This window comes from Marmota monax, unplaced genomic scaffold (genome assembly GCF_021218885.2).
Source record: "Marmota monax isolate L192 unplaced genomic scaffold, Marmota_monax_Labrador192_F-V1.1 WCK01_AAM20220418_F8-fsc00014, whole genome shotgun sequence".
NCBI classification, from domain to species: domain Eukaryota; kingdom Metazoa; phylum Chordata; class Mammalia; order Rodentia; family Sciuridae; genus Marmota; species Marmota monax.
This window is the reverse complement of record NW_026695222.1, coordinates 34,800,445-34,818,293: the sequence shown is the minus strand read 5'-3', so window position 1 is coordinate 34,818,293 and position 17,849 is coordinate 34,800,445. Positions and strand designations below refer to the sequence as shown.

General features: G+C 49.4%; 2 protein-coding genes across 2 annotated transcripts; both read right to left on the bottom strand.

The window, feature by feature from the left end:
- Positions 1–4,120: 4,120 nt before the first annotated feature.
- LOC124085441 (WAP four-disulfide core domain protein 6A-like) lies at positions 4,121–8,842 on the bottom strand. The gene is made up of 4 exons (XM_046433093.1): positions 8,749–8,842; positions 7,461–7,592; positions 4,743–4,910; positions 4,121–4,134 (listed from the first exon to the last, which is right to left on the bottom strand). The coding sequence occupies exons 1-4, from the start codon at positions 8,837–8,839 to the stop codon at positions 4,121–4,123; spliced, it is 405 nt and encodes a 134-aa protein (XP_046289049.1). The 5' UTR covers positions 8,840–8,842.
- Positions 8,843–11,359: 2,517 nt separating this feature from the next.
- LOC124085890 (eppin-like) lies at positions 11,360–17,382 on the bottom strand. Its single transcript, XM_046433923.2, has 4 exons — positions 17,021–17,382; positions 15,530–15,661; positions 12,207–12,375; positions 11,360–11,696 (listed from the first exon to the last, which is right to left on the bottom strand). Exons 1-4 carry the CDS (start codon positions 17,271–17,273, stop codon positions 11,675–11,677), a joined length of 576 nt encoding a protein of 191 aa, XP_046289879.1. The 5' UTR covers positions 17,274–17,382; the 3' UTR covers positions 11,360–11,674.
- Positions 17,383–17,849: the final 467 nt, after the last annotated feature.

Here is a 17,849-nt window from a genome sequence, read left to right as displayed (position 1 = left end):
TGAGGAAGCCGCTGCTGGAAAGTGGTCGGAAAACGGGTTTTATTCCGTTTCCCTCCTGATGAAATTGAGAGAGGACAGCAGCTTTGGATCTGGTTTACAGGATATCTTGACAAAATTATTTTGTGAAATTGTGCTTCAGGCACTAAAAGGAAGTCTACCTCCTCCTAGGTTCGCATCACTGTGCCTTAGAATTCTTTTGGAAAAGTAGGGTCCATTTGTCGCCAGACGGTAATAATCTCAACACCTGGTGATTGCCTCCGACAGAAAAATGTCAATGTCTGCTGAGGAGAAAGCTGGGCTGGCTTGTACAGCGATGGCCTCTGATAGGTTTCAGGTCTTATAAGAGATCCAAAATTAATGCTAACCAGTGCCTGGGAATACTCGACAATTGGATTAAAACTCCTGTATAAAAGAGTAAGTGGGGTGGCACCCACATAGTGACATGTATTTTACCGTGGAAGTGATATTTTTCTGTCATAAGATGTCCTAATCCTGTGCATGCTTGAGTCTGATATTTTAACCAAATATTTCCTTTTGCTTTGGTGGCACACACACAAAAGTGGGGTGACTTACAGAATCACCTGCAAGACTGAAAAAGATCAGGAGAATGGGTGGAAATGAGGAAGGCTGTGTGGCCAGGGCCACAGTCAACAGGACACTGGGCACTGGCTACCCATCTTGTACCACTGACACCATCACCATCATCTCTGCTACGGCTGCTGCCTGGAAACAGGAGAAGACCCGTCTGCTGTAGTTGCTGCCATCACAATGAATTCTCCATCATCTCTGCCTTTTTTCCTTATTAGCTTTCAATTTACTGTCTGAGTCAGGTGTGTCTGATTGACAGCCTAAGTCCAGTGCCCAATTCCTAGCTGCAAGGGAGGCTGGGAAAGTGAACATGCTGGTGACTTATCTACTGACCTCAGCTCCAAGCCCAACCTTCCGTATTCTTTCTTGTGATGCTGGGAGCGGAACTCAGCCCACTAGGTTTCTCCTTATCTTTTTCTAGTTGGCTTCAAGCTGGACTCAGAATGGAAGCCACTGAGAGGACAGTGATAGGTGAAATAAGGGGACAACGGGCTTTCATCCATCCGGTTTCTGGCTCCTACCAATTTCTATCCAGCAGCAGAAAACTGTTACACCTACAGTCTCTGGATTCTTCTGGCTCTCTCCAAATCAGCTGAACTGCAAATCCTCCCTCTACCCCCACCAAAGTTAGTACCAAGTACCATTCAGCCCTCAGAGGTCTGAACACCAGGCGCAGCACAGGAGAGGAAACAGGCTCCAGCCCCATAGCTGCTGCCTCTCTGTCCTCGCCAGAGGTGTCAGCCAGCTGCACCCGGGTCCCTTCTATTAACGCTAGCTTCTCCCAATAATAATCTCGTATTCTCCTAAATCTAGGAGTGAGGGGTGACTCAGCTTCTCCTTTTTCCTTCCACCCTCCCGGGACTCCTTCAACCAGTTCTCCGTGTTGACCCCTCCCTGTTTGGAATGCTGGTGTGGGTTCCGTGTTCCTTACTGGACCCCGACGGACAGCCTGGCCCTTTCAGCTCTATACTGAAATACTCCCCCGCTCCCCGGAGGGAATCCTTCAACTGCAGGAATGAGACGCAGATGATGAATATTACAAAGCAAGATGACAAACAGCCCTGGTTTCCAGATTCCGGTTGCGGGATCTGGCAACACCTGGCCATGTTTCAGACCCGGATTTTAGTTCCCGTTTTGCCACCAATGTTCTGTGTGGTCACGGACAAGTCCGTTTCCCACTAGAAATTGCCCTGGGGCTGGTGGAGCTCTCCAGGCCTCTCAGCTCAGGATGCCTTGGACCTCCATCTGGGCTTCCCCTCGGCATTTCTGATTTTGGAGGCAGCTCTGAGGAGAGAAGGAGGAGAGGGAGATGAGGGGCCTGGGTCTGCACTGTACTTTGGGAAACACCTACAGGGTCCACTTGACATATCTTCCGGGGTCTAAAGGGAAAAGTGACACCCCACAGTCAGCACTGAGAACCGGACCCTCTAGCTCCACTGAGGCGTCCTTTTCAGCAGGTGTTCTGAGTTCACCCCTGAGCAGAACAGGTGAGCGGATACCATCAGCCCCGAGACGCTCTGGCCATTTTGAAGGGCCTCTTTGGTTCACAGGCTCCCGGGACAGAGCAGTTTATTCTAGTCATTCATGTGTGTCAGCTCCAATCGGGGACTGGAGGGTGCTCAGGTGCTTATCAGATTTGGCAAAATTCCTCTGCTGTCACAGGTTTTGAACTTCTAAGTCCCTTTTAACATCACCAGCCCACCGCCTTCAACCCAGATGGGAAATGTGTTCCTCCACCCTACCCAGTCTGGGCCTGCCTCTCGGGACAGCAATTTAGCAGATCTGAAGGCTCCACATCTTGAACCTCTCCCTCTCCTAAGTGGCTCTCGTGTGTTGTTTTCTAATGGCATTTTCAGAAATCGTTAATCATTGACTATGGTGGCGCTTCTGCATCACACTGGGAAACTGTCCCCTTTACTGAAGCCGCAGAAAACAAGTCGTTGAGCCCTTTTAGAGACAGATGGCCATGAGATGGATGGAGCTCAAGCCTCGGAGTTCCTCACTTGAGCAAGCCTCTTCTAAGATTCCGAGGGTGGCTCTCGCTATCCATTGACATTGTCAAATGATTGGTGATATCATGCTGGCCATCACCAGCCAGGCTGCCTTACCTGCCCACTCTGACTCATGTCACACTTCTCCTGGCCAGGTGGTGTTGGAATGGCTGCAGAGTACTCCCTTGTTCCCCTGTCAATTTCCCTTGATGCCATGACACTATGTCCTGGGACTTTGAGGTGGCATCATAATATGAATGTACCTGGCCCTAGAAGGCTGTGAGTTGAGGAGGAGAAACAAATTTTGACATGTATTGAGCCAGAAAAACAAGTCTCTGGAAAATTCTCCCAAATATCAGGTGCATAAAATTACAAATAGAAAAAAAAAACAGTTTTTATGGAAGGCTGTTCAGAAGTTCTTTACTGTAAGAGCATCCTTGCTAATTCGGTATTCTATCATGAATATTTTCTTTAATTTTTAAAATATTTATTTGTAGTTGGACACTATGGCTTTATTTTATTTATTTATTTTTATGTGGTGCTGAGGATGGAACCTGGGCCTCACACGTGCTAGGCAAATGCTCTACCGCTGAGCCCCAACCCCAGCCCATGGATATTTTCTTTTTTGATGGGATTACACAAACAAGAATTTATTAAAATTCTTGTGTTTTTAGCACCCAAGCTTGTAAATATTAAGGGTGGGTCAGCCTAGCACAGGGTCTATGCATCCCAACTATCATCCAAATAAAAACACAAAACCATGTTTGATCAGTCGTGTTGAATGAAAGACGGACTTATCTTTCCATGCTCTCTCTAGAAATTGGGTTTTGTTAAAGAAATTGATGTCAGGAAGGTAAAACATTAATAAACAATTAATTTCTATGGATTCTGTGCAGTTTGTGGTATTTTTAAAATTTGCAATTGTTTGTGAGTTCCTTTCCCTGTGAATAATCTCCTCTTTTGCATTTCACTTATATTTGGCTTTTTAAGGACTCCTAGTTTATCAGTTTTAGATCATACAAAACCCAGATCTTCTCAGGCTCTCTGCTTAAGCATCTTAGGGCCATTTTACCAGGTAGCTGTGTCACAGAGTTCTCAGTTTTTCAGATTTTCATTCTCTTCTCTCCTTTTGATGTTACTGGAAAAACCCCCAAAACCTCTTGTTCTCTGAAACTGCGTATACGGAGAGATGAGTATAGTGAAGACCTGCAGGTTGCAATGGAATCATTCAGACCAGGCTACGGGGGCTCAGACACTTTAATAGGGGAAACTGGAGGCTTCATAGGAATAAATGGGGATCCTGAAAGTTGAAGAAATAGGGTCTCACACTGAGGAAGGCCCAAAGGGTGAAGGCCATCATGTTTGAAGAGAAGCCGAGGAGAGAAAAGGGAGTGAGCAAGTCCTGGGGTTCAGTTTTTGGAGCAGCCAACACCGGGGTGGCTGAAGGTGACAGTGGAAGCCAATGTGAAGCATGGGTCAGGCCCACGTGGAGACTCTTGCAAAGCAAACCCCAAAGGTGGCTTCAGCTCCTCCTCCTCCTGTCAGAAATTCGAGTCTGCAGGACAGCAGAAGAAAGGGTGGGATGCTTGGAAACGGGAAAGAGGAGCGGGGTCACTTTTACATCTTTTGGCAGGAAGTGAAACCAAAGCGAGTTGAGGTTGGGGACCCACAGAGTGGATCGGGTGCTCTGATTTGCCCAGCAGAGTCCCAGTTTATCATGTTGTCACAGAGTGATACAATAGTAATGGCAACCCTAAGTGTTCCCAAGGTGTCTCGTGTGGACAAGAAAGGACCTCAGGTTGCCGTGGCCTTCAACCATCTATTGCAGGAAAAGAAGTAGTGAGGGGTTTTGATGAGAAGTGGCCCTGCCATGACTGGGTCAGGAATGACGCCCAGTGCTCGGTGGCCTTCTCTCTGTCTCCGCCCCCTTTCCCACTTCATCATGCCGACTCTCTCTGCCTACAGGCTTCCTTCCTAACCTCCTTTTCTCAATCTCCTTTTTACTTACCCTCCCACAAGACGTGCCCTTATCTCCTGATCGGCCCTGGTTCTGTCAGCCCCGGGCCTGCGGCAGCCTTGGAAAGGACCAGCACCGACATCTCTCAGGTGCTCGGTGGAGCATGGGAGTCTGAGACGCCCCCCACCCCCACCCTGAGGACTTACAACTTTTTTGGCAGACGACCATGCAGATAGCCTCACTTTGGAAGTTGTTGTTGTTCCCTTGGCATCCACCGTAGATGAACCTGGAGCAGAGCTCGGTCTCTTTGTTATACCACCAGCGCGGGAGGTAGGCCATGCAGGGCCCCACCTCCTTCGGCAGGCTGCAGATGTCTGCAGGGAGATCACGGAGCACAGCAGTGAGGATGCTGGTCTCCTGGGCAAGGTCCACCTCCCTGCCTCCGGCCACTGCTCTCTTTGTCCCTACTGTGAGGCATATCTATCTCAGGACTCCCAATCATATCTCGGGGCTCCCAATTCAGTGTAAACCTTGGCCACTTGCTTTAACCTCTCTGGTTCTTGGCTTCCTGTACGTCCACAGAAATCAGTTTAAAAGGATACTGTGGGTAGAGGCCGAGAGATCAGTGGAGGGAAGGGGAAAAGGTGGGGAAAGGGAAGGAGAGGAGAGGCACTGGGGTCTGAACTAGAACAGGACATGTTCCTGGCTTGTATTGTTATATCAAATGGATTCTACTGTCATGATCACCAAAAAGAACCAATAACATAGTGATAACAGAACATGGGAATACAAAACGCCACCCTGCTCATCTTACAGGGCTGTGGTAGGAGCAGATGTGACAAGGCCACATGGACCCTTCTGCTGTGCCTCCTCCACATCTGAGCAACGAAGAGCTCCGGGGTTTTGAGAGTAAATAGCATCCCTTTCTCTCCCTTTCTACCATTTTATTAATTCAAGCACCATTATCTTTTTCCAGGACTGTCCTGAAAGGCTACTGACTGATCTGCGCATTTCTCCCATCTACTCCACACGGTGTCCAGAGAACTGACCCACAGGGATGGGGACAAAGTTCTACCCAGAAGGACTCCAGAACCCATTTCCTGGGCTGGGATACAGCCGAGGGGCAGAGGGCCTGCCTTGCTGGCATGAGCCCTGGGTTTGGTCCCCTGCACCCGACCCCCCAAAAAGAAGTGTCTCTCAGACCCTCTTTTTGGCTTTATCTCATTGCTGCCCCTCACACTCACCCCTTCTAACTTCCTGCTCTAAGAACAGCATGGTCTTATCCACCTCTGCCTTTGCCCTGCTCAAGTATCCGTCCCCCCTCACCAACTAGACACACTCCTATTTATCCTTCAAAACCCTTCCAGGCATCAGATCTTTGTGATGCCCTTCCTCGATTCATTCTTTATTCCTTGCTTTTTATTTTATTGCTTCTAAATCTTGCACATTTATCACTTTTGTGACACACATTTATCACTTCAGTGTAATTGTTTATTCACATTTTCTGACTCCTCTATGAAAATGTAAGGTTTTCTAGAGTGGGTATTGTGCCTTATGCCAGCTCGGTACAGCCGTTCTAGCAGATTTGGCATAGAGAGGATGTTTCAGGAGTATTCACAGTCTAAACAAATGTATCCTGAATATAAAGAAGCTTTTATTTTTTTTTGGGGGGGTGGGTAATGGGAACTGACCTCAGGGGCACTTGGCCACTGAGCCACATCCCCATCAGGGTCTCACTGAGTTGCTTAGTGCCTCGATAAATTGCCGAGCTGGGTTTGAACTCACAATCCTCCTGCAACTGGGATTACAGGCATGTGCCACCATGCCCAGCCTATAAAGAATAAGGATTAATAAGCAATTGTTTTGTCCATTGTGCTCTGAGGTATAAATACAGTCCTTTAGCACTTCCGGTCTAGACCACATCAAAACGATTTTAGCACTTATTAAAATGTCAGTCATATTCTTAGCATTTAATATATGTTAACATTTAATATTATGTAGCTATCCCTCTTAGTGCTCTCACTATGCAGATAACAAAAGTGAAGCCAGGCAAATGATAAGGGATTCAGATGTAGACAATCCCCCCCTCCTAGGATCAAGACCAGACCCTGTGCTCCTTGCTAGCCCAGCACCATCTGTCTCATCTCTCATCCTCTCAGGCTTTCTCCGCTCTCTGACTTTTCAAGGCCTGAGCATGATGCTTCCTAACACAGGGCCTTTGCTTGTACTGTTACCTGTGCCCGGAAAATTCCCTCCAATTTTTGCCTGCATACCACCCATCTTTTAGAACCATGAATCCCAGTCATAGAAAAATCTTTCCTGCCCTCCCTGGCCACAGCAAGCAAGTGAAGCCCATCATGGGTGACAGAGGTCCTCTCAAATATTTGTTGAATGAATAAATGAATGCATAGTGTTTGATGGTCTTCTTTAGAGCCCAGTGATATGGGGCAGAGAGGAAAGAGTGTAGGAGGTCAAAGGTGATCCCAGAAACCTTCCTGGATTGATATAGACAGAGAGGCTTGGGGACACATGCCAGGAAATTCCAGCCATCCACCTGTCTCTTATGGTGATCACATAAACTGATGCGACGTTGGCATCTGACCGGACTTTGGTGGCTACTTGGCATTTCAGAAGATCACCAAACAGGAGCCCAGAGACCATGTGGTTCAGTACCCATAAGTAACTTATGGAAAAGGAAACTGAGGTCCAGAAAGGGAAAACCACATTGCTCACATCACATACAAAATAGGGGCAGGATATGGTCCGGGTCTCCCGAGTCCGGCACTGACGGGACTTGTGTCAAGGAGAAGATGCATCAGGACTTGTTCAGGCTCCGGCCCTCAGTGACCCAGGGAAGGGGCTGGACAGTGCCAGTGTGGGAGGGGGGAAGGAGGGCTGCATTCATTCAGGGGATCCGTAGGTACCTTTTCTCATGTCTAAACATTTCTTTCCGCAGCTGAACATGCAACACTTCATATTATTTGGGCACTGCCTGTGCCTCGTACATAGGTTTCTTTCTTCGATTTCACATTTTACTCTGACTTTGGGACACGACTCTGGAGAGGAGAAGATATGCTTCCTTGAGGCCTGGAAGTGGGTGTCTCTCCCCCTTCCCAGGCGCAGGGCACCTCTGCAGAGTTGGGGAAGCTTGATTCCCTTCTCTCAGGGGGCTCAGGATTCTCACAACACTAGCCACATCCCCCACCCCGTGACTCATCACCTAATCCCTAAGCCCACTCCCAACCCTTCTCCCACCACCTGTATAAGGTTCCTGGGAGGAGAACATGCTCCTCTAGGAGGTTCCCCTAGGGGGCGCTGTAGCTCCTGCTAATTGAGATCTGCATTTGAGCATCTGGTGGCTGAGCTTCAAAATTCTGTACAGCCTTTCCTATGGCAGGCACCCTCTCTGAACCTTCCTTTCCTCATTTGCCCAGAGGGTCATTCCAAAGACGGATGCAACAAAGTTTGAAAAGCCATCATCCAGCTGCCTGGGACCATATAATAATGTATTGATGAAGTACTTACTATGCACCTGAACTTTTCTCTTTAATCCTCATTCCAAATACCTCGGTAAGTACTGTTAATATTCACATCTAATAAGCAGGAATCTGAAGTATAGGGAGGCTATATAAACTCATCCAGGGTCACACGACTATTAAAGATGCAGGCAGGATTGGAACCTGTAGCATGTGGCTCCTGAGAACTCACTGCCAACCGCAGCTTTTCCAGTGCTCAGTGTATTTAGCTACTGATCCTGGAATCTTTGTATTTCAATATTGCAAGGGACTTTGGGAGATAATTCTTTACCACAAAGGCAAGGATCCTTTGTGGGTGTGGGTGGGGGAATGGGGAAACTTATTTGGGGCTTCAGTGGAGAAATTTGGAAGTCAGTGCAGTGCTGCTAGGGAGTATGGTGTCCTCAAGGGAAAGTCCCTCTGGCTATCTAGTTCCTCAAGTACACTTTATGGGAGGGGGTCCAGGAACCTACAGGAAGAACCCCTCGGGATGCAGTGGGGGTGGGGGTAGGGAGCTGCTACAGTCGGGTTCCCCCCTAGGAAGGGGGCTGAAATAAAGACTCCAAATACTGCCCCTCTGTCCTGCCCAGGGTCCAGGCTGAAGTGGGGAAAGCATTCCTCTGTGATGCTCTTCTTTGTCTTTTGTCCCCTTCAAATTCTCTCTGTACGTTAGAGGGACTGTGTCCCCAATACTTACTGAAAAATAACCCCTCAACCAGCCCAGGTTCCTGGACACCCCCCAGGAGGATGAACGGTACCAGGAATAGTAGAAGTCCCAAGAGTCCCATTTCAGGAAGTGCTGGCCGATGTCACCCAACTAGGAACGCTGCTCTCTTTACTGCCTCTGAGCGTTGGCGGCCCAGCTCAGCCCAACAGTCCAAGAAACAAGCCTGGAGGCCAGCCAGCCATACTCCCTCCCCCAGGCCTCCGATCCCAGGCTCTCTCCACCAGGGGGAGGGGTCACTCCCCCTGGACATTCCAGATGCCCCCAGCAGAAGGCGTGGACAGCTCCAGAACCTTCCTTATCTCAGGGGCAATGTGGAGGCTGAGGGTATTCTCATCTTTCTGATTTTGCTCTTCTCCCGGTACTTCTATTAGTGCTTTATTTTTCTCACGGTTTCTCTTTTTCTTCTCTGTGTCCCTTTGTGATTTTCTTCTTGCTCCTGTCCCCCCCATCCCTTTTCAACGACTCTTTTTCACTGTCCGGGTCACTTCTCTTCTTTCTCCCTCTCTGTTTTCTTGGGTTCATTTTTTCTTTTCTTTGCAGTCCTGGGGGAGTAAACCCAGGGGTGCTTAACCACTGAGCTACATCCCCAGCCCTTGTCATTTTTATTTTGAGGGAGGATCTTGCTTAATTGCCCAAGTTGACCTAGAACCTGGGATCCTCCTGCCTCAGCCTCCCCACCCCCTTACACACCTGCCGTCTCCCACGTTGCTGGGATTACCGGTGTCTGCAGCTGTGCCCGCTTCCCCTTTGCTTCAGCTGTTGTCAAGGAGCAGAGATATCGCTGTGAGTCAGTGTGGGGAGGAAAGATGAATTCCAAGTTGAACTGAGTCCACAGAGAAAGTCTGTCCAGGTCACGCGATTTTGAAAGCAGAAAAGAAGACCAGAGCTCCCAGAGACCTTCTAATGTCAGATGCAAATTAGAGTAAGAGATTCAAGAAAACCGTGCACTGTACCTTCAGAAAACCAGTGCAACAGGAGGGCCTGAAGAATGTCCCACTGCTAGTTCCTGAACTGTCCCATTGACCTAAGTCTTGAAGCATCAGAAGAGAGCATGAGCAGGCACTGCAGAGGGGAAGGCCTTGCTCCATCCCAGCACGCTCTGGGCTGACCTTCAGTCTCACCTGCAGCTTCAGAGACAGTCGGTCCCAGAGAACATTTTGTCTTAATCTGTTTTTTAAATCGAGGTAGAATTCACATCATGTAAAATCGACCACGTCAAGGGGAAGAATCCAGTGGCTTTTTTTTTTAGCACATTCACAAAGTTGTGTGACCACTCTCTCCATTAATCCCAAAACATTTTTGTCACTTTAAATTAAAACCCTGGACCTGTGAGCAGTCATGCTGAGAGCCATTGCCAAGTAGGAATGACGCAGGGCAATTTCCTTGTCAGCCTACCCCATGTTGCTTAGAGGGAGGACTCTCCATTGTGGAAATGCGCTTGCCTTGGACCCAGGCCATTTGCAGTGACATTGCATGAATGTTTGAGAAAGGTGACCCTGCTCAAGGACCAGGGTGGATCCCGGTTTAGGGTGGATCCTGCTGGGAATAGGGCGTATCCTGCTGTCTCAGGTGCCCCACTCCTGGAGTTCCCGTGGAGTTCTCGCGGGGTTCTGAGAGTATTTGGTACACAGAGCGCGGTGGAGGGTGAATTTTCCCAGAACGTGCGTGTAGAGTGCTGGTGAGAGTTCGGGAATAAAGAATTGCTGTTTGAATCTACAAGGCGGTGTGGTGGCCTGGTTATTTTATGCCCAGCCAGACTGCGGCACAGTCACTCCTTAGTTATCCCCCCTCCCTGCCTACTCCAACCCCTGGCAGCTCTTCCTATGTCTATAGATTAACCTATTCTGGATACTCTACATAAATGGACTCAACTGTCATTCTGGGCTTCTGTCCCACAGCGTAAGGTTTTCGAGGTTCATCCATGGGGTAGTGTGTATTGGTGTGGTGTTCCTGCTTGTGGCAAATAACACCCGGGGCACACCGAGCCACCCATTTCAAAATGTCAGAGTTCCTACTTCTCTCCTCAGGTTTTGCTGCATATGGAACTACCGGGTAGAGTGAGGGAACTGATGCTCCAGGAATCCAGTGGGAATCCGTGGATCAGCACCTCAGCTTCCCCAGCACTAGCGACAGATGAAACTTTGGAGGTATGTTCTGTGTGGTTCACAGGATTCCTGGGAAGGCATCTGGCAGGATTGAGTTACCGTTTCCCTCAGTGGCAACCAACTCATGATCGACTCCTCTCCTTCCCAACTTGTGCTTGGGACATCTCCTAGATCAGATAAGTGCACCCCGCCCATGTCCCAAGGTCAGTTTCTGGGGCATTCAAGTTAAGGCAATGTCCCTGGACCCTTGCCTTATGAGTTTTATTATTATTATTATTATTATTATTATTTTTTTTAAGAAATGGAGGAGGATAACAATATCCCTGGAGCTCTCAACTCTCAAGGTTCTCATTGTCCCCACTTGCTCAGATGGGGTCACTGGAAGCTTCAACAATCTCTTGTTGTCTGCAAAGTGTAATATACCAGACAGATGTGAATCACTCCACCTCAGAGGCACAGGATGAAACCAAGCACTTTATTGAAAACAAATTGGGAGCTGCATAGGAGCAAACAGGGATTTCTGGAAGTTAGAGATGATGGGGTGAGGCAGAGAGATGGAATCCACGAGGAAGGAATTATGCATAAAAAGAGGTGGCCACAGAGGAAGAGGGAGGAGGCAGATCCTGGGGTTCACAGTTGGGAAGCTCTAAGGCCTTGCCGCCCTGAGCAGAGCGGAACAGTTGGGGGGCTGAGCTGAGCTGAGCGGGGAACAGTGGGGGTCAACCTAGAGCATCTCAGGTGCACAGAGCCTGGAGCTGGAGCCAAATCCTGGCGGTTGTCCCCATGTATCTTTATCCGTTCAGGAATCCAAGCCTGTTGAGGACATAGGTATAAAACGTAGCTGGCTTTGAACTTGAGGTTGTGTTTAACACCTTTCTACAGGAGGAGATCCACACTGGGCTTGCACTGGGAGCTGCTGTCAGTTTCTTTCAAGGAACAATGAATGAGATTGGATTGAGGCAAAGACCTCTGATGAGAAAACCCATGGCAGGGAAGGACGGGCTGGTCAGCGTGACCGGTGCCAGGTGGGTGCTCTGTGGCCTTTCTAGTTGGTTTCTGAAATTGCACCACCTCTGTCCTTCCTTCAGGCTGCCTGAATCCCCTGGCATTTGCTGGCTTTGATTGGCCTCCGTGTCCCTCCCCACCCTCGGTTCCCAGGAAGCCCCAACTCCCCTCTGCAAGGTGCAGTCTTCTCTCCTGGTTGGAGCGGGTTCTGTGGGCACTGGTCTGCCAAGGACACAGCTCCCTTGGAATGGATCAACCAACACCCGGACCTCCCGGCAGGGCTCCGGTGACAAGGGGAAACGGGGCCCCAGGACTCACGTTTTTTGTTGGCAGGCATTTTGGCAGATGCTCTTGGTCTGGAAGTTGTTGTTGTTTCCCTGGCAGCCGCCATACACGAAGCCATAGCAGGTGTTATTGTTCTTACTGTACCACCAACGACGGAACAGAGCCATGCAGGGCCCGCTTTCTTTTGGCAGAGTGCAGATGTCTGCAGAGAGACCTCAGAGTTGAGAACTCAGCAGTGCTCAGCTTGGAACGAAACAGCTGCCATGTTCTCCTTCGCAACCACCCTGAATGACACTGGAACTGCTCCTTTTCCCTAACCCACTGTGGGAGCCGGCTCTGTGGACATATTACATGCATTTGCAAAGAGATCCCAGAACAGGTGCCCGAGTCCCCGGAGACAGGATTGTTGCAGACATAATTAGTTAAGATGATGTCATATTGGAGTAGGGTGGACCCTACTCCATATGATTGGCATCCTTATAAAAAGGGGTAGATCTGGACACAGGCACGTGCACAGGAAAAAGACCACTGGAACATGAAGCAGAGATCAGAGTGATGTGTCTACAAACCAAGGAACACCAACGATGGCCAGAAAAATAGAGGCATGGAGCAGAATTCTTCCCCACAATCCTGCTGATACTTGGCTTTGGCCTTCAAACCGGCAGAACTGTAAGGCAGTACTGTTGGTTAGGCCATGCACCCATGCTACCCTTGTTTTAACAACCCTAGCCAAGAATACAGGTCCCAACCAAACTATGAATTCAATGAAGGCAAATCTTCACAGCTGAGCCATTAAGTCTTGTTTGTTTCTACCACCTAATAGCTCACTTCTCACCAGTTCCTTGAACTTAAGCCCCAGAATCTCACACCGGGGCTATTGAGCTATCCTCCAGTGGAGGCTATCCCTGCCCCCAGTCTTGGCTCCTCCAAGCAATCTTTCATGCCAGGGAGAAGGAACTGATGGATCTGAAGTCCAAGCCAAGGTAAGACCTACCTTGACTTCATGACAAATTCTTCCCGTCACCCACAAGGCCCTTCATCCTCTGGCTCCCACTCCTGGCTCAGGCCTCTCCCCCTGCCTCAGGCCCCCTTGATCTACATGCTTCAGCCTCACTCAGCATACTAGGGTCCCTCCTGACTCCACTCTGTATCCCAGGTGCCTGCACCCAGTCGGCATCTCTTCACCTTGTTTCTGAATCTTGTGTGTACACCTATCATCTGTTCGTATCTTCAGGCTCATTCCTGACACAGTAAGTTTCTGGGCTGAACAGGGATTGAGTCTGATTGCATCTTGGAATTCCAGTGACTAGCAGGTGGCCTGGCACAGTTTAGAACTTTATGGAATGTTGGGGGTGGAACCAAATGCCTCCTGCCCTGAACTGTGTCCTTGGGCACTTTAGCCCTGTGTGCTAACACTTTAAGGGACAACGACAAGGCACAGTCCCTATGGCATAGGGGTTCCCAGTCAAGAAAGACAAGTGAGTTAAGTCAGTAGGTGTTGGGTGGCTGCCATGTGCCTCCATGTTCCTGTGGCCTTCTTCCTGTGTGTGTGCCTATGTTCAGATCGACCCTTTTTATAAGGATGCCAATCATTGCTCTAAGCATTTCGGGAGCATCCATTTATTTGATCCTCAAAGTAATCTTTGTTATCTGAAGAAATTGAGACAGAATAAAAGGGAAATTTGTTGATTTGCTCCGGATAAAAAATCTGGTCCAACCTAGGGCTCAGAGAGTAACTCCGAAGCTCTCACCTGCAGGCGTCTGGGCAGCGCGTCGTGCGTGCGTGCGGCCCATGTGCCTCCCAGAGTCTTCCCAGCACATCTCTACACCGAGCTTCTCCTAGTTCAAGTCACCCTTTTCTCTCCTCCGAGTCCCTTTGGCACACCCCACTCCTCTGCTTTCCCTATCCCACTCTGCAGGCACCCCACAAACCTGGGATGTCACTGTCCTTACTCAGGGCGTTTCCATGGCTCTTAGGATCAGGATGAGACTATAATCTGGCCCCCAGACCTGAATTGCCGGATCTTTTCACACCTCGGATCTTTTCTCTGTGAGCCGTGATCTTGTGCATTTCCTGCTTTCTGAGTCTCTGTGTGTGCCATTCCCTGTACCTGGAAAACCCTCCCACCCTCATTACCCTTCATTTGGATCTCAACTCCAGGCTTGCTGTCCAGAGAAGCCCCTCCTATCCTCCCTGACCACCATGAGCAGGTCAGATCCTATTATGGGTGCTGTGGTTTGAACATGGTTTAAATGTGTGCCCCCGGGGTCCATTTGTTGGTGTCTTGTTCCCCAAGATAGTGGTATCAGGAGGTGGTGATACCCTTAAGAGGTGAGACCTAGTGGTAGGTCCTTGGTCAATTGAGGATGTGACCTTGAAGGGACTGTGGGAGCTCAGTCTTTATTTGGGCCTCTGTTGGTGATGTGATCTCTCTCTCTCTCTTAGGTGCCCCCCACCTGCCATGGGGTTTTTGTTAGAGCCCATGCCATGATGTTTGGACTCAGCCTCCAAGACTGTGAGCTAAATAGACCTCTTTTATTTATAAAGTCAGCCTGCCTCAGGCATTTCATTAGAGTGATTTGAAAATGGACTAAAATGGAATACCTCTTAGAGGCACTCAGTAAATATTAGCTAAATGAATGACTAAAGAATCCTCCATAGTCTTTTTTGGAGCCCAGGGAGATGGAAAGGAAACCCCCTCTGGTCTGGAGAAGTCAGGGGAGGTTTCCTGGTGCAAAGTTGGATTTATATAGGCCAAGAGGTAGTCGTTCAGAAGCAAAAACAGGGAAGAAAATTGCTTAATTCAGCCAGGGATGGTGACGCACTCCTGTAATCCCAGCAACTGAGGAGGCTGAGGTGGGAGGATCGCAAGTTTGAGGTCAACCTGTGCAATTTAGCAAGACCGTGTCTCAGAAAAGGAATGGGGGAGCTGGGAACGTATTTCAGTGGTGGAGTGCCCCTAGCTTCAATGCTCAATACTGGAGGAGGGGGAAGGGGGAGAAAGAAAATTCTTGTCACTTGCAACAACAAAGAGCATCGGTATATATTAGGACAACAAGGACCATCTGAGGACTCAGAAAATCATAAGGGTGAAAAGTGGCCAAGAAGCTGGCTGATTGAGTCTCACTGCTATACCCATCATTTGTCTGGGGAAACTGAGGCCCAGACATTACCTGACAGGATCAGGACATTATTCATGTTGTACAACATGTTAGGAGCAGTAATAAATCTAAATCCCAGTCCTCCCACATCCAGCAGTCCTGCCTGGAGACCAGCCCTCCGTGAACCAGGGACAACCCAGCCCAGGTGGCAGGGGGCGAGGGCGTGGGTGGAGTGTTCCCGGCTCTGAAGGTACCTTGTTGGAGGTCAATGCACTTTTTCCCGCAGTTGAAGACGCAGCACTTCTGGTTGTGCGGGCACTGCCTGTCTTTGGTACACAGGTCCCTCTCTCTGAATTCACATTGCTCTCTGATTCTGGGACATTTTTCTGGGGGAGGAGCAAGTGTGAGCCTTGGAGGGTCACTGCCCACCCTCTTCCAACCCCGTTCTGGGCAGACTGGAAGTTTGCTCTCATTCTGTCACCAGGAGTCTTCCTCAAGGGGCCCCTGGGTATCTCCCAGCCCCACCGACACAGTCCCTCTGTTGACTACTCCTCATCTCTACCTTCCCACCCTGGTCCTTCATCCCACTTCCTGCCCCAGTCCCTCTAAGGCAGAATTTCTCAGCCACTGGTGACATTTGGGCTGGGGAGTTCTTGTTGGGAGTGGGGTCGTCCTCCTCAGGTGACATTTAGCAGTATCCCTGGCTTCAATTTATTAGATGTGGGTGGCACCCCTCCCTGTTGTGACAACCCAATGTCTTCAGACATTGCAAATGCCCCGGGGTGGGGGGGTGCAAATTGCCAACGACGGGCACAGGTTTAAGCTGGTCTGGTCTTTTGTGCCTTGCTGCGAGCCGGGGTGTGCGAGTTCCTCTGGGGGGCGACATCACACAGTGATTGGTGGCCCTCTGGAGTCAGTGTGGCTTTGAATTCTAACCCTGTTCTGTCACTTTCCCTGAAGCTACTCTCTTCCTTTGTAACGTCTTTTGGCCTTAGGGAGTTGTGAGGAAGAAGTGAGACCAGTGTGAAGCTCCAATCTGAGTGACATTTGCCATAAGCCACACACTCATTTAAGTATTTAAAACGTATCACCTCATTTAACCTCCATAGCAGCTCTATGAGGTCAGTTCCGTGATTAGTCCCATTTCACAGATCAGGAAACTGGAGCACATGGAATCTATATAGAGGTTATATGGCTGTCAGGATTTAACCCCTCTGTATGACTCCAGAATGCTTTTTTTTTTAAAATTTCTACTCAGAAATCTCTATTTTCTGATTGTTCAGAAAATGCTAACAATTATTATTTTTACTTATATACTCATGGAGTATTAGTGTCTTACATTGAAAGGGGCTCCCAGATATTCTTCTTACTCCAAAGTCAAAACCCTTTGGGGATGCAAAGACACTTCATAGGACTGCATTGGAAAAAAACGGGAGAAGATTGAGGTGATACCCTGAGAAAAGGATCTAATTTTCTTGGGGGGTGGGAAAAGGACCCTTAGTCTGCCCAGCTTTCTATAACCCCTCACATAATTGCCAGATCCATTAATGCCCCCCCCCCGCCGCTGCCCCAAACTGCCCAGGTCTGGGATCCTGCCCTCACAGAAGAGACTCCTCTCCCTCCTCTCCCAGCCCAGGGCCACGGCTAAGATGGAGGAAGCAACCCAGATCTTCAGGACTGTTCCTGGTCCCCCCCTCCCAGCAAACTCCCCTCTGCCCAGGGCAAGACTGAGGCCCAATACTTACTGGGAAAGAACCGGTCACTTAGACCAGGTCCCTGGACATTCACGAAGAGGATGAAGAGCACCAGGACTCTCAGAAGTCCACAAGGCTCCATTCTGAGGAGAGATGGTTCCAGAACATGGAAATGCTGGCTGTTTAGCCAGCCTGTTCCTTCAGGGCCTCTACCTTGGAGACCAGAGCTGGAGAAAAGCCAGCCACCCCCTTTCTTGTCAGGAACACCGAGTTCCCAAGGCCATGAAATGGGGCTGACTGGCATGGACAGCCCAGAGCTCGGGGGAAGGGTCTCCTGTGATCCTTAAGCCCTGGCTGCGCTGGGCTGGGCCCTCCGCTCCAGCAGGGCGAGTGGGCAGAGCTTGGCTCACACTTTCCAGGCTACCTTAGGAGTGAATGCCACTTCCCAGGTCTTATCTTGGAAACTCTGGGAGTGTGCCTGGCCTCTTTCTGTTCCACACACACACACACTAGCCACTGGCCCCTTCCGCTTCCCGCTGACAATGTCTCCTTTCATCTCTTGCTATCTGTCTCTTTGTGCCTCTCTGTTCCTAGCTTTTTCTCTTCTTTTCTGAGGGCCCCCCAGGGCCTGGGTGTCCGGTTCTCTCTCCCGCTGCATCTTCCCACCATCCTCCCTCTTCTCTTGTCTTTGGGTCATTCATGTTTGACTAAAGCCAAAGAGTAAAGATGTTGCCCCAGAGCGGGGTGTTGGCAAGGCTCAGGCTGATAACAGTCCCCAGATGGTGCTGGTCACAGCGCGTTGCTTGGAGAGCAGGGGCTTGTTGGGAGTCTCTGTCACATCTGATGCAAACTCTTTTCGTTGGAGGAGAAGCTACAAAAC